General features: G+C 63.5%; 2 protein-coding genes across 4 annotated transcripts in view; both read left to right on the top strand.

The window, feature by feature from the left end:
• The first annotated feature begins 2,311 nt into the window (after nt 1-2,311).
• On the top strand, nt 2,312-10,875 carry PGAP6 (post-glycosylphosphatidylinositol attachment to proteins 6). The gene is made up of 13 exons (XM_032846051.1): nt 2,312-2,450; nt 5,646-5,823; nt 5,902-6,094; nt 6,360-6,487; nt 6,589-6,857; nt 6,942-7,270; nt 7,648-7,738; nt 7,817-7,940; nt 8,360-8,496; nt 8,961-9,139; nt 9,219-9,365; nt 9,972-10,088; nt 10,461-10,875. Exons 1-13 carry the CDS (start codon nt 2,312-2,314, stop codon nt 10,755-10,757), a joined length of 2,328 nt encoding a protein of 775 aa, XP_032701942.1. The 3' UTR covers nt 10,758-10,875.
• Nucleotides 10,876-12,369: 1,494 nt separating this feature from the next.
• Nucleotides 12,370-12,740, top strand: part of MRPL28 (mitochondrial ribosomal protein L28) — a 3,086-nt gene continuing 2,715 nt past the window's right edge. The window contains exon 1 of one of the 3 annotated variants that reach the window (XM_032846112.1): nt 12,370-12,414. The gene's annotated coding sequence lies outside the window, so the exon portion shown is untranslated. The other 2 variants (XM_032846114.1, XM_032846113.1) reach the window with 2 other exon arrangements.

Raw genomic sequence — 12,740 nt, 5'->3', positions numbered from 1 at the left:
GGCTCAGTCGGTTAAGTGCCCGACTCTTGACTTGGGCTCTGGTCATGATCTCAGTGTCATGAGATCAAGCCTGGGCTGCTTACAAGACTCATTCCCCCTCCCTCTACCCCTCCCCTTCTCTAAAAAAAATTTTTCCTCTGAAAATACCTTTCTATACACCTTGTTCTGCCCTTTCCTTTTTTCAGCCAAGGCTCCATCTGGCAGACCGTTCTCAACTGGCCATAGGGCTTCCTGGTTTACCGCCGCACTGTGTCGGTGTTTGAATCACGGTATGAATGTCCGTGATTCGAATGCACCATTGCCTAATGACCAACATCGGGACGTATGCTGTACCATCCCGCAATCTCACTTCTGTGAGCATCTCTACAGGGCGAATGCAGAGGGGGACAAAGCAAAGCCCTTGTCGCTCTGGGAGCTGAGTCCAGAGGCTTCCAGATGCTCTAACACTGCTCAGCAAATACAGGAATGTCTGTGGGCCCACAGTCTAACCCTTCCAGTGTGATCAAACTTTTTTGACCTTTGCAGATCTGTTAGGTATAAGGAAAAAAGACGTCTAGGCGCTTTTTAGTCTGGGGAGGTCGGAGACTGTTCCTCTTCATTTGCATATCCTTTACGGGAGTCTCCTTGGATTTACTGAAGAGTGGGTATTTTGTTATTGATTCGTAGGGACTCTTCATTATTAAACTTATAAATTTTTTTTTTAAGATTTTACTTCTTTGTCAGAGAGACTGAGAGAGAAAGCGCGCATGCAAGCACAAACAGGGGGAGTGGCAGGCAGGAGAAGTGGGGGGGGTGGTCCTTGCTCAGCAGGGAGCCGCATGTGGGATTTGATCCTAGGATCCTGGGATCATGACCTGAACCGATGGCAGATGCTTAACTCACTGAGCCACCCAGGTGTCCTGTTATCAGTCCTAAACTGCTATCAATCTTGGTAATTAAACAAATAAATAAAATATTTAAAAATCTTTAAACAGATAAAATCTTTAAAAGACTGAAAATAAACTATTATTAATCTTATTAGGACTGGTGCTTTGTGGTAGGCGATGCGAGCATGTCCTCCTCGGTCCATGGATTGTTTCTCCACCTTGCAGGTGGTGGTCTGGCTCTGGAGGAAGCTTCTATTTCACCTGGTTGAATTTCCGTGTCTCTTCTAGTTGGCTGGGCTTGGGGTCCTATTGAGAAACACCTTTGCTTTCCCCAAGAATCTGAAAAATTTCCCCCAGGTTTTCGTCCTTTTTTTTTTTTTAAGGCAGAAATCCCTAGCCCGTTTGGAATCTAACCCGATGGGTGACCCCGAAGGGTGAGGGGTGAGTCCCACTCACTGATGCAAATTGCCACCTTATAGAGTACGAAATTCCCACACGGACATGGAGCCTTCCATTTTTCCATAAAAGTGTGTTTTTGCACACACTCTTAGCAGTTTCGTGGTGTGGAGGACCGGGAGGCCTGGCCTGGGGAGCCCACCTATGAGGGGCTGGAGGCACACGGTCAAGGCTAAGGCTGGCAAGGCGGAGGTGCGCCCAGGACTCGACCGTTGGTGGGTGCGCGTCTCCCCAGCGTCCTCAGCACCCGGCTCGGAGGCCCTCATCACGCGTGCCCGGCGCACACTCGGGGAACCCAGACGCTCGCCTCTCGTGCACCCCAGCAACTGTAGGAAGCTCTTGGGGGCGATCCGGGCATCGCCTGCCGCCTCAGATCTACAGTGGGTTCCAATTCTCGCCCCGACCCTTTCCCTTCTGAATTCTTGATTCCCGCGCCAGCCCTCTGCTCTCGTGCGCCGTGGTCCCGCGCCAGCCCGCCAGCCCGCAGCCCCCCGGTGCCCCCTCCGTCCCACGCCCCCGCGCGCCCCGCTGGGTCCCGCGCCAGCCCGCCGCCCCCCGGCCCTCTCGGTTCCAAGTCCCCCGCGCGCCCCGCGTGACCCTCCATCCTGTCCCGCCCTGCCTCCCCCAGCAGCGCGCGCCGCGGAGAGTCTGCGTTCCCTCTCAGCCCGCGACCTCCCTCTGACCCATTTTCCTCGCGCTCCCCCTGTGTCCCCCAGTCTCCTTCGGCCCGCTTCGGCCCCCCGCCAGCGTCCTCCTTCCCACCCCTGTCCCCGAGTCCCGCTCGCGCCCCGGCTCCCGGCGGGGCGGGGCCTCGCAGGCGGAAGTGCCCGGGGCGCCGGCGGCTGGGACCGGCCGGGACGATGGGAGCCCGGGGCAGAGGCGGCAGCGGCGGCGGCGGGGGCCGCAGGGGCGGCGGTGGCTGCCCGGGCGGCGGCGGGGGCGGGCGGCCGGGGACGCGGTCCGGGTAGCGCCGGGCCGAGCGCGGAGCCATGGGCCGGGCTGGGACCGGGACCGGGACCGGGACCGGGACCGGGGGCGCGGCGGTGGCGGTGGCGGTGGCGGGACCGCTGCTGCTGCTGTTGCTCGCTCGGCCCCCGCCTGCCGCCGCCGGCGACAGCAGGAAGAGCGGTGAGCGGGCGCCGACCCGCGGGAGCCATGGGGGGGGCGTGGGCCGGCCGGGTTGGGGGGCTGCCGGGAGGCGGGGTCTGGATTGTGACTCACCTGGGGGGCGCCTGTGCGCTCACCTGGCGCAGGCGCAGGGCCCAGGTCCCCACCTCGGGCAGGAGGTTTGCGGGGGGGCTCAGGGCGGCCCGGTGCGGGAGCCGGGTGTTAAAGTGGTGGGGGTGGAAAGGACGCTGGCGCCCCCTCCACTGTCCCCGGGGCCGAGTTCGTCCAGACTGACCCCTTGGAGTGCGCCCTCCGCTCTCGGGTCCTCCCGGCGCGTTTAGGTAGGGCACAACCCACGGGCGAAGGGACGGGGAGGCGGAGGAGCGCAGGGGGACGCAGCTGGCACTCCGGCTGCGGGAGAGAAGGCCTGTGCCATGCGGTTCTGGAGCGCCCCTCTGGCTTCAGAGACTCGGGAGTTAGGAGAAAGTTGCTTAGATCCAGGAGTGGGGCCCAGGTGGGTGGCCCGTCCTCATCCTTCGCAGAGTCTTAGCCAACCCAAGTGCAGTGACTTTCAGCAGCTGGCCGTGCTTCTCGCAGGCTGGACTCCCAGGTGGACCTGAGGAGCCTGGCCGGCCAGGGTTGTCTCAGAGTCCCCACCCTGGACTGAACCCCCAGGAGGTGGCTTCTGCAACCCCACCCCCCATCCTGCCTGTGGGTGCTGAGTAGCCTCCCCTGACTGTGGCCTGGGTCTCCCTGAGGGCCCTGTGGCCCATGCTAGGAGGCCCACACCCCCCCCCCAACAGCAGGCCCCAGCCCACACCTCCCCCTGGACAGCAGGCGGCTTATCCCGCTCAGCAGGGGCTCTCTCCCTCCACTTCCTGGCTCCCCGCCCCTCCCCCCTTCCCTGAAACCCTCCAAGCTCCTGTTTCTTTGGGGGCTGTGCGTCTGGTGTCTGAGCTTGGCAGGGCTTGAAATGAAAGGTAGTTTTTCCGGAGATCGGCTCCTGGTTGAATTGCTCCGTGGGATATTGCCCTCCTTATGTCCACCTGTTTCTCCATCCTGGGGTCAGGGCTGGGTGAGGGCTCGCTGGTGGGGGTCTTATGGAGATGGAAAACTTGGGGCAGCCCCTCACCTCTTAGGCCTGCTGAGAGGTCAGGCCCTGTGTGGCCCTGGCTTCTGGAGTCTGTGCATGGGCAGGATCTCTGTACAGGGTACCCGTGTGTGGTGGCGTGCCCTCTCTGGGGTTCCCAGGACAGGCTCGGGGACTTTCTGTCTTTTCCATCTGACCCTGTGTCCTTGGAGGGGCCTATGGCGCAGGGCTGGGTCCATGAGGCCGAGGCTCCCTGAAAGATGTCATGTGGTAATGGCCTAGCATTCAGCAAGATAACCAGGTGGGGGTCTGGGCCAGGGAGGTCAAGCTGTGGCCCTGGGAAGGGGTTTCGCTGGCTCTTCAGGGGATTTTGAACAGGTCTCTTATCTCCTGTGCACCTGCTGAAACGTCACACCTACCAGCTGTGTTCCAGGTGCCCTCAGGCTGACATTCCAGCGCTGGCAGCAGCCAGAAGTCCTTGCCCCTTTCAGGCCAGGGAGCTGGGCGCCCAGCTGGCAGACTGTTTCTCTAAGGTGCCCTGGTCCTGAGGTGGGGGTGGGGGACTGTCCTACCTCGGCTCCCCAGCACTTTGCTCTGCCCTTCTCAGCATGTTATCCTAGGGGCTGAAGCAGCCCCGGGAGGAGGTTTGTGTTAGGTCAGCAGCTCCTGGCTTCCTAGCGTTCAGTCCACAGCCTGGGGAGCGGAACCTGGTGGCCAGCGGCCACAGGGAAAGTCTTGGATTTAGAGCCTACCCCTCCCCCCCCAGTACAGAGCCTATCCCTGAACTCCCTGCTGTGCGGGGCTCCTTTGGAGCTCAGTCTGGCCTTGCAAGTGGGTCACTACCTTCTTTCCAATGCCTCCGTGGGAGGGTCAGGAGGCTGGCAGACGGGGAGTGGCTCTCCTGGCTCCCTCCCCTGCTCCCCTGGCTTACCTGGAGGGGCCCCTGGCCTGCTGTTGAGGTGGGGAAGGGGAAATGGAGATGGTGTCAGCCAACCACTTGCCCAGTGGGGCAGGGAGAGGCCTTCAGCCTGGAAGAGAGGGAGGTCACACCCTACTGTGTCCACAGTGCATTTCTTCCAGAAGCACTTTGGTATCCATTAACTTGGAGGGCAGGGCACCTGAAGGGAGGTGCTGTCTCTCTTAGCCAACTCACAAGGAAGCTGGGACTCAGAGAGAGGCACACCCAAGGTCACAGGAGGCATGAGGCCTGAGCCTGAGCTGGGGCTGGACTCCCTGCCATCCAGCCCAGGCACCTTGTGACTCGAGCCCACGCCCAGTTAGCTATCCCCAGGAGCACAGAGAACGCTCGGGGTGATCTGTTCTGTAGGATCCCCAAGAGGGAGGATTGTGGGTGGGCACCACACGTGGGGGTCAGACACCTGCTCTGGGGCAGGGTGCGCTCCGTCAGTGGACGCCCCCAGCAGGGGCCTCATCAGGGTGGGTCCTCTGGTCTCTGGGCTGAGCCCCAGAAGACTCAGAGCTGGCCCTGGAAAGGTTGGCATGACACAGGCCGAGTTACAGAGTGTGGAGGGGCGGGGAGCTGGGGAGCCGCAGAGGTGGGGACCTGAGAGGGGCTAGGAGGCTGGGGCCGGGGGCAGTTTGCTGCCAGGGGCCCCTGCCTTGTGTCTGTACCACCCTGCATGGGCACACGCCCACGTGAGCACAGGAGCCAGCTGTCCCTTCAACTTCGCACCTGGCCAGGCTTCCTGTTCCTGCCTGGGCTCTCCTCCCCCCAGGGTCCCTGCTCGCCTCCTCTCTGGGTGAGGCGGAACTCAGGCTCTCGTCTGGCTGTGCTCAGGTCATCGTGGGCCTGAGCAGGTGGCCAGCCTCTGGGCCTGAATCCCCTCACCTCAGCGTGGCCCACTGCACGGAGCGGGAGGGGAGAGAGTCTGCTGGTGTCTGGTGCCCAGGACACAGGTGGGGGCAGGGGCAGCGCTACAGCCCTGAGCACCTCCCGTGAGCCTCCATTTTTTGACCCTGGAGTCACCAGGGCTGCAGGAGGGGAGGACAGCTGCCCTGGCTGGTGGGGCAGCGACGAGGCCGGCGGTGGGGGTGTGCCAGGCTCCTCTGTCTGTGGGACCCCACGAGGAGGTGGGGGCCTGGCTGACAGCACCTTCTCCCCGCAGACGTCAGGCTGGTGTCCGAACATTTCTCCCAGTCCCCACAGAAGCTGTCTTTCTACAGCTGGTACGGCAGTGCCAGACTGTTCCACTTCCGCGTGCCCCCCGACACCGTGCTGCTACGCTGGCTGCTGCAAGTGTCCCGGGACAGCGGCCCTGCCTGCGCCAGCGTGGAGATCACTGTGTAGGTGCCCACCCCCCATCCCCCTCCCGGGCGCGCCCCGGCCGGGCCCTGACGCCCTGGCCGCCCTCCCACCCACAGGTACTTCCGTTATGGCGCCCCTCCTGTCATCAACCCTTTGGGTACCAGCTTCCCCGCCAACAGCTCCGTGCAGTCCCCCTTTTTCATCAAGATGCTGGACAGCAACGCTTCCCTCAACATCTCCCACCCAGCCCCCGGGGACTGGTTTGTGGCGGCCCACCTGCCCCCCGCCTCCCAGAAGATCGAGGTGAAGGTAAGGGGGCCGCCTTCCGGGGAGGAGGGGGCAGGCTCCCTCACCATGTGCACGCTCACTTTGCTCTAGGTTCCACCCGGCACGCACAGGTCCAGTCCCCCCCACCCTTCCCCACCCCGTTCCATGCTGGGGCTCTCTGCTCCAGCCCGGCTTCCCCCCCTCCACTATGTCTGCTCCAGCGCTGCCCCCCCAGCTCCCGTGTCTGCCCCTGACGTGCCCCCCACATATGCATGTTCTTTCCCCCCACACTTCGCTCTCTCCCTAGGGTTTTGTTCCCACCTGCGCCTACGTCTTCCAGCCCGACATGCTGGTTGTGCGGACGGTGGAGGTCTCCATCCTGGAGCCCGACGTTCCCCTTCCGCAGACCCTCCTCTCCCATCCCAGCTACCTCAAGTGAGTAGGGCTCCTGGGGAGGCCGAGCCTCTGGGCGTGGTGCCGCGGGAGGCTGGCGGAAGGCGCAGAGGCTGAGCGAGACTGTGTCCCCGCGGCCACAGAATCTTCATCCCTGAGTACACCCAGGAGCTGCGGCTGGAGCTGCAGGGCTGTGCCGCCAATGGGAGCCTGGGCTGCCCTGTGCGCCTCACCGTGGGTGCTGCCACCCTGCCCAGAAACTTCCAGAAGGTGCTCACTTGCGTCAGCCCCACTGGGGCCTGCCGCCTGCTGCTGCCCTCACCACCCTGGGACCGGTGGCTGCAGGTGACAGCCAAGAGCCTGGCGGGGCCTCGAGTGCTGGTGGCTTTCCAGGCGGTAGCTGCCCTCACAGGTGGGCTAAGGGGGAGGACGGGCTCCGCCTCCTGCCAAGGATCCCCAGGCCTTCCCGTGGCTGAGCCCCTTGTCCCCCTGACAGCCTGCAGGCCGTGGACCCTGAACTTCCAGCACCTTCCACAGAGCAGCCTGAACGGGAGCTGCAACGCCTCCACGGGCCTGCTGCCCCCGCGCCCCGGTGACCACGGCGACCACGGCCTGGGCGGGAGCAGCAGGAGGCATGGGGGCCCCTGCTGCCTGGCGAGCTACCCAGTCATTCGGGAAGACCTGGACGTGGTGTCTGTGCGCTTCTGGACGGTGGACAGGGTGTGGGTGCGTGTGCGACCCGCCACGCCCTCGGTGATGCGGCTGTACATGGACACCGGCATGGACAGCGGGGGCTCCCTCACTGTCTCCCTGCGGGCCAACAAGGTAGGTACCCTGACCGGGAAGGGCCTTGCTTCCTGGCTCAGCTGGGGCTCAGCCTCGCCCAGCCTCAGGGGTGCTGCCTGAGTCTTCCTGCCCTGACTCTGGCACAGAGACGAGGTTGGCCTTTCGCGCGACAAGCTGACCCCCGCAGGCCCTGGGGCAGATTAGGGGCTCTGTCTGAGGAGAGGGAGGCCTGTTCTGTGGGCTGTGCCTCAGGAAGTGAGGCTGCGGGTGGGATCAGGCTGGGCGTCCTCCGTCCTGGAAGGAAGGCTTCTAGAAGGGCCCTGGACCGGCAGAAGCCACGGAGAATGCAGCCCGGCACCAGCCAGAGTGGGAGCCCGCTGCTCTGGGGCTGGGGCCGAGTGCGTGGCTTCTTCCAGACTGGAATTACCAACAGCACCTTGGTCGCCATCTGTGTGAATGCCGCCTCCCCCTTCCTCGGCTTCAGCACGTCACTCAACTGCACCACAGGTACGCGCGGGCAGCGTGCGGCCCAGGGTCCCCGGCCAGCCCCTCTGGCCGCCGCTGATCAGCCCCCCTCCGCTGCAGCCTTCTTCCAGGGCTTCCCACTGACCCTGAGTGCTGCATCGCACAAGGCCGACCTCATCATCCCCTACCCAGAGACGGACAACTGGTATCTCTCCCTGCAGCTCGTGTGCCCCGAGAATCTAGAGTGAGTAGACCTGGGGACTGCCGGCTGGGGGCAGGCGGCGGACTGCTCCCAGCAGGACCATGCATGGGGCTGCCCAGGTCCAGGTTGGGGAGCGACCAAAGCCCCGTGGGGCCCCTTGCCTTCCGGGAGTTGTGAGGGCTTCTTCTCCATGTGCTCACCCGTCGTGCTGCAGCCCCGGGAGTCAGGACCCAAGGAGGGGGACCAGTCCAGGACATAGCCCCGGGAGACTGGGGCCTCAGGGCAGGTTGGGGGGAAAAGGCGTCTCAGACTCAGAAAAGCACGCCGCTGCCGTCCTCCAGGACTGGGAGCCTGGGGGCCTCAGGTGTGGGTTCCTGTGTCCCAGAGCCTGCCTAGAGTCTGGACGAGGGACGGGCCAGCAGGTGTCAGCAGCTAGGCTTCCTGCGGCCCCTTCCTCACAGGGAGTGTGAGCAGGCTTTGGTCCTCGTGGAGACCACCTTGACCTTGGTGCCCTGCCTGAACGACTGCGGACCCTACGGCCAGTGCGTCCTGCTGCGCAGACACAGCTACCTGTATGCGGGCTGCAGCTGCAAGGCCGGTGAGAGCTAGGCCCATGGGCCTCTGGACACCGGCTCTTGTGTTCAAGTTTATTTAAGTCATCTCTCCACCCTGGGTGGGGCTTGAACTCAGGACCCGGGGTCAAGCCTTGCGTGCTCCATCGACTGAGCCTGCCGGCACCCTGCCTCTGGGCCTTGCAGGGCAAGGTTGGAGAGCCCACCTCCACTCTGCCAGGGCCTGAGAGGGACTCTGCCGGGCCAGGGCAGATGCCTCCTCCCTGTTCCTTCCTCCATGCTTCCTCAGTCCCCCACCCCCACTGCATCCCAGGCACTGATGACCTGGGCCTCCCCTGCCCACAGCTGCCCTACACCTGCCCTGCCCCATGCCAGCCTGCTTCTGGGTGAGGAAGGGGCTTCTCTGCGGGTCTCTCGGGGAGGAGAAGGCCCTGGGGTTCAGAAGGACGCCTCCTGGCCTCAGCCCTCTTGGTGTCACATTGGCTCCCAGGCTGGCGTGGGTGGAGCTGCACGGACAACAGCACGGCCCAGACGGTAGCCCAGCAGCGGGTGGCCGCCCTCCTTCTCACTCTCAGCAACCTCATGTTCTTGGCTCCCATCGCCGTCTCGGTGCACCGCTCGCTCTTGGTGGAGGCCTCCGTCTATGCCTACACCATGTTCTTCTCCACGGTGGGCTTACTGCAAGGGGTGCGGGGATGGAGGGGGCTGGGAGAGGGGCTGGCCGAGGCTCACCACCCCTGCCCCACAGTTCTACCACGCCTGCGACCAGCCCGGCGAGGCAGTGCTCTGCATCCTGGGCTATGACACCCTGCAGTACTGTGACTTCCTGGGCTCCGGAGTGTCCATCTGGGTCACCATCCTCTGCATGGCGCGGCTGAAGGCAGCCCAGAAACACGTGAGTGACTCCCGACACCTGTGCCTGGGCTCCTGGCCGGCCGCGTGTTGAGGACTAGACCAGAAAGAGGGCTCGGTGCTTAGAAACCCGCTGTGCCTTGGAACCCCCGTTCACCTGCTGGAAGAAGCTGCCTCCAGTTGGGAGGGGCTGGCTGCCTGGGGATCCCAGGAAAGAAAGGTAGTGGACAGGGTTAAGTGAGGTCCCCAGCCTGTCTCTCCCACAGCCCCATTCAGAGAGGAGGCCTAGAGCGCCTGTCCAAGGCCAGGCCTCCCTGACGAGCCCCCGGCTCTGCTCCCACAGTCCCAGGTGCTAAGGACACTCTAGGGACTTTTCTGCCTCACCTGGTCCTGGCTGACAGAGACACGTGGCCTGGCACCTTGCCGGGCCATGTGTGTGCCTCAAAAGTTCGCCAGTGGATGGATCAGTGGATCTGTGGATCAATGCAGAGCAGGACAAAATCTGCCGGCAGCTCTCAGGCCAAGGGACAGTGGGGGCTGTGGAACAATGACCAGGCCCAGGTCACCTGTTCCTCCTAGACCTTGTGTGGTCATGAACAACTGGCTGAGGGTTCCCGTGACCCTGTGGTCACCCCTGTGTCTTGACCAGGTCCTGTTTCTCCTGGGCACGCTGATCTTCGCCATGTCCTTGCAGCTGGACCGCAGGGGTGCCTGGAACATGATGGGGCCTTGCCTCTTTGCCTTTGTGGTTATGGTCACCATGTGGGTAAGGAGCTGGGACAGGCCAGCGCTCTTGCCCAAGCCCCCTCCCCTGGTGATTGGGAGAAGACAGTCTGGGCCCACCACAGACCCCTGCTTCGGGGGAACAGAGCCTGGCCCTCCATTCTGGCCATGTTCCTGCCCCTGAGCCCAAGTCCTGCATGTCTGCTGAGAACTTGCTGGGGGCACCCATGAGGGCCCAACATGGCTTCGTGCCCGAGACCCGGGCCTGGTCCATGCCAGGTCTCTGTGCCCTTAGGGCCTCTCCAAGCAGCCACACCGACGGTCCATCCCGCTGCCCAGACCTTGGGGGAGGGATCCTGGGAGCTGCGGCTCCAGCAGCGTCCTCTGCCTGCACTCACGGGCCTGTTCTCTCCAGGTGTACCGCTGCGGACGCCGGCACCACTGCTACCCCACGTCCTGGCAGCGCTGGGCCTTCTACCTCCTGCCCGGCATCTCCATGGCTGCTCTGGGCATTGCCATCTACACCTCCATGATGACCAGTGACAACTATTACTACACCCACAGCCTCTGGCACATGCTGCTGGCCGGGAGTGCGGCCTGCCTGCTCCCACCGCGGGAGGAGCACACCAAGCCCTGGGCCTGCTCGCAGAAGCTCACGTGCCACTACCAGATCTGCAAGAACCACCGAGAGGACCTGTATACGGTGACATGACGTGGCCGGCTCAGGGACACCAGCCACCGTGATGATGGGCTCTCTGGCCAGGGGCAGGACCAAAGGAGAAGGACCCTGTCCGGTCCATTTCCAGCTGAATAAAATTGCCCGTGCACTCTTTGGCTTCCTCCTGAGGAGAGGACTGCACCCGCCCCCTCAGTTCCCCGGTGCCTGCCGGTCCCTCAGCAGGTCCCAGCCAGCGTCTGCAGGGGCGCCTGGGGCCCGGGCCTGGCTCCTTAGAGACTGCAGGTACCATGCAAGGGCAGGGCCTGTGTTCTGGCTGAAACATGGTTGGAGATGGGGAGAGAGAGGCCCCCATCATCCCTGTTCCCCTGTGAGATGGTGAGGTGAGACCCAGGGGGACCAAGGAGGCCTAAGCCCACCTCCCGCAAGCCTCCGCCCCACCAAGCAGGGATTGTGCCCTCTTTGCATCCCTGGCTCCGTGATGAGGTGTGCCCTGATGCCAGCCTTCCTTGGGCATGGGGGTGCTCCCTGCAGTTGCAGTACTGTGGGGAGAGGTGATGGCACTCACCAGAGAGCTGCTGGGCCCTGGGGCCACCATCAGTGGCTGGGTTTTTGCTGTCCAGTCCTGCGGCTCCCCTCTGTTTGTCACTTGGCTTTGGAGCTGCAGGCCCTGGGGGGAGGGCTGCTGAGCTGCTCTGGGTGTGCAGTACCCTGGGGCACACATTGGCCCGACTGTATCTCTCCAGCCACCCTATGGGTTCCTGGGCCCTGTCTGGGGGGCTACGCATCCTTTCTGGTTGCGTCAGGGGAGGAAGTGATGACTGCTGCCTTGTACAGGCCTGACCGTGTGTTTGGGGGGGGGTTCCCCAAGACCTAGCCCAGCCTCTGTGGGGGAAGCAGAAGGGGGGCTGACTGCCTCTCCCCTAAGACCACACTGTAGTGGGCTACTCTCTGTACCAGGAGTGCTGGAAGTGGCCAGAAGTGACCGCAGGAAGCTGAGGCAGCGTAAGGTGCGGTGGGGTGGGGACATGGAGCCCTCCCACCTACTGTCCCGGGTGTGAAACCACCTCCTCCACCCCTTGTCACCCTGCACTTGTAAAGGGGGAACAAACATTTACATACGGTGTTTTTTGGGTTACAAATTTTCAAGACGTTAAGACATTTTTATGTCGCTCTGATTTTGCTGTGATTGCTGAGTTTAATATTCCACAGCGATATTTCAAGGCACAAGGGTCTTTTAGAGCGCTGGGGCGGACAGGGGGACGCGGCGGGGGTGGGGAGAGTCTCTGTAGCAGGATCTATGCTTAGGGAGGCTGCGTCTCAGAGCTGAAATCGAGTCGGACTCTTAACCGACGGGGCCACCCCGGCGCCCCGAGACAGAAGAGTTTTTCCACTTACACGGATTTCTGCTCTTGGAGGGGAGCAGAGGGAGTGGGACCAAGGATGGCGGGCTCCACCCTTCCCCGCCCCCAGCTCCGCTCCAGGGAAAAGGACCCGCATTTGCTGACGGAGCCTTGAGCCGCCGCCGTCGCTGCCCTGCCTTTTCCATGGTCTCTAAAGGCAGGAAAGGGGGCGGGACGAGGCTAGACTGACGGGCTTTTCGGCCAGTTAGCGGCGGACCGGTGCTGCGCGCGGTGTCGCGACTTCCGGTTCCGGTGGGGCGCGGAACTCGGAGAGGCCGGCTGGGCCCTAGGTGAGAGCTGCGTCTGGTGGGCTGAGGAGGTCCTGCCAGGGTCCGGGATTAGGAGTCGGGGCGAGGGGAGAGGATACGCGGGTAGTTGGGCTTGGACTTGGAGTCGTGGGGCCGCGCCGGTTTCTGGGGGCTGGGGTCTGGGGGACCGGAGTCGGGAGTTAGGGGGCTGTTGTCGGGGGGGACCGGGGTGGGGAGTCAGGGGGCTGGGGTCGCGAGGACCGGGGTTGGGGGGAGTTGGGTGGGGAGGCAGGGGGCTGGGGTCGGGGGGGACCGGGGTCGGGAGTCAGAGGGCTGGTTTCGGGGTAGGGACCGGGGTAGGGAGTCAG

The sequence above is a fragment of the Lontra canadensis genome, unplaced genomic scaffold (genome assembly GCF_010015895.1).
Source record: "Lontra canadensis isolate GAN:19392208 unplaced genomic scaffold, GSC_riverotter_1.0 scaffold171, whole genome shotgun sequence".
Taxonomy (NCBI): Eukaryota; Metazoa; Chordata; class Mammalia; order Carnivora; family Mustelidae; genus Lontra; species Lontra canadensis.
Note: the sequence above shows the minus strand (reverse complement) of the source record. Positions and strands in the feature narration are given on the sequence as shown.

Excerpts from the sequence above, each read along its gene's own strand:
- PGAP6 (XM_032846051.1), top strand. The coding sequence starts at position 2,312 with ATGGGCCGGGCTGGGACCGGGACCGGGACCGGGACCGGGACCGGGGGC. Across the intron at positions 2,451-5,645 it reads CGGCGACAGCAGGAAGAGCG|ACGTCAGGCTGGTGTCCGAA; the intron begins GTGAGCGGGCGC and ends TTCTCCCCGCAG. Across the intron at positions 9,366-9,971 it reads TGAAGGCAGCCCAGAAACAC|GTCCTGTTTCTCCTGGGCAC; the intron begins GTGAGTGACTCC and ends TGTCTTGACCAG.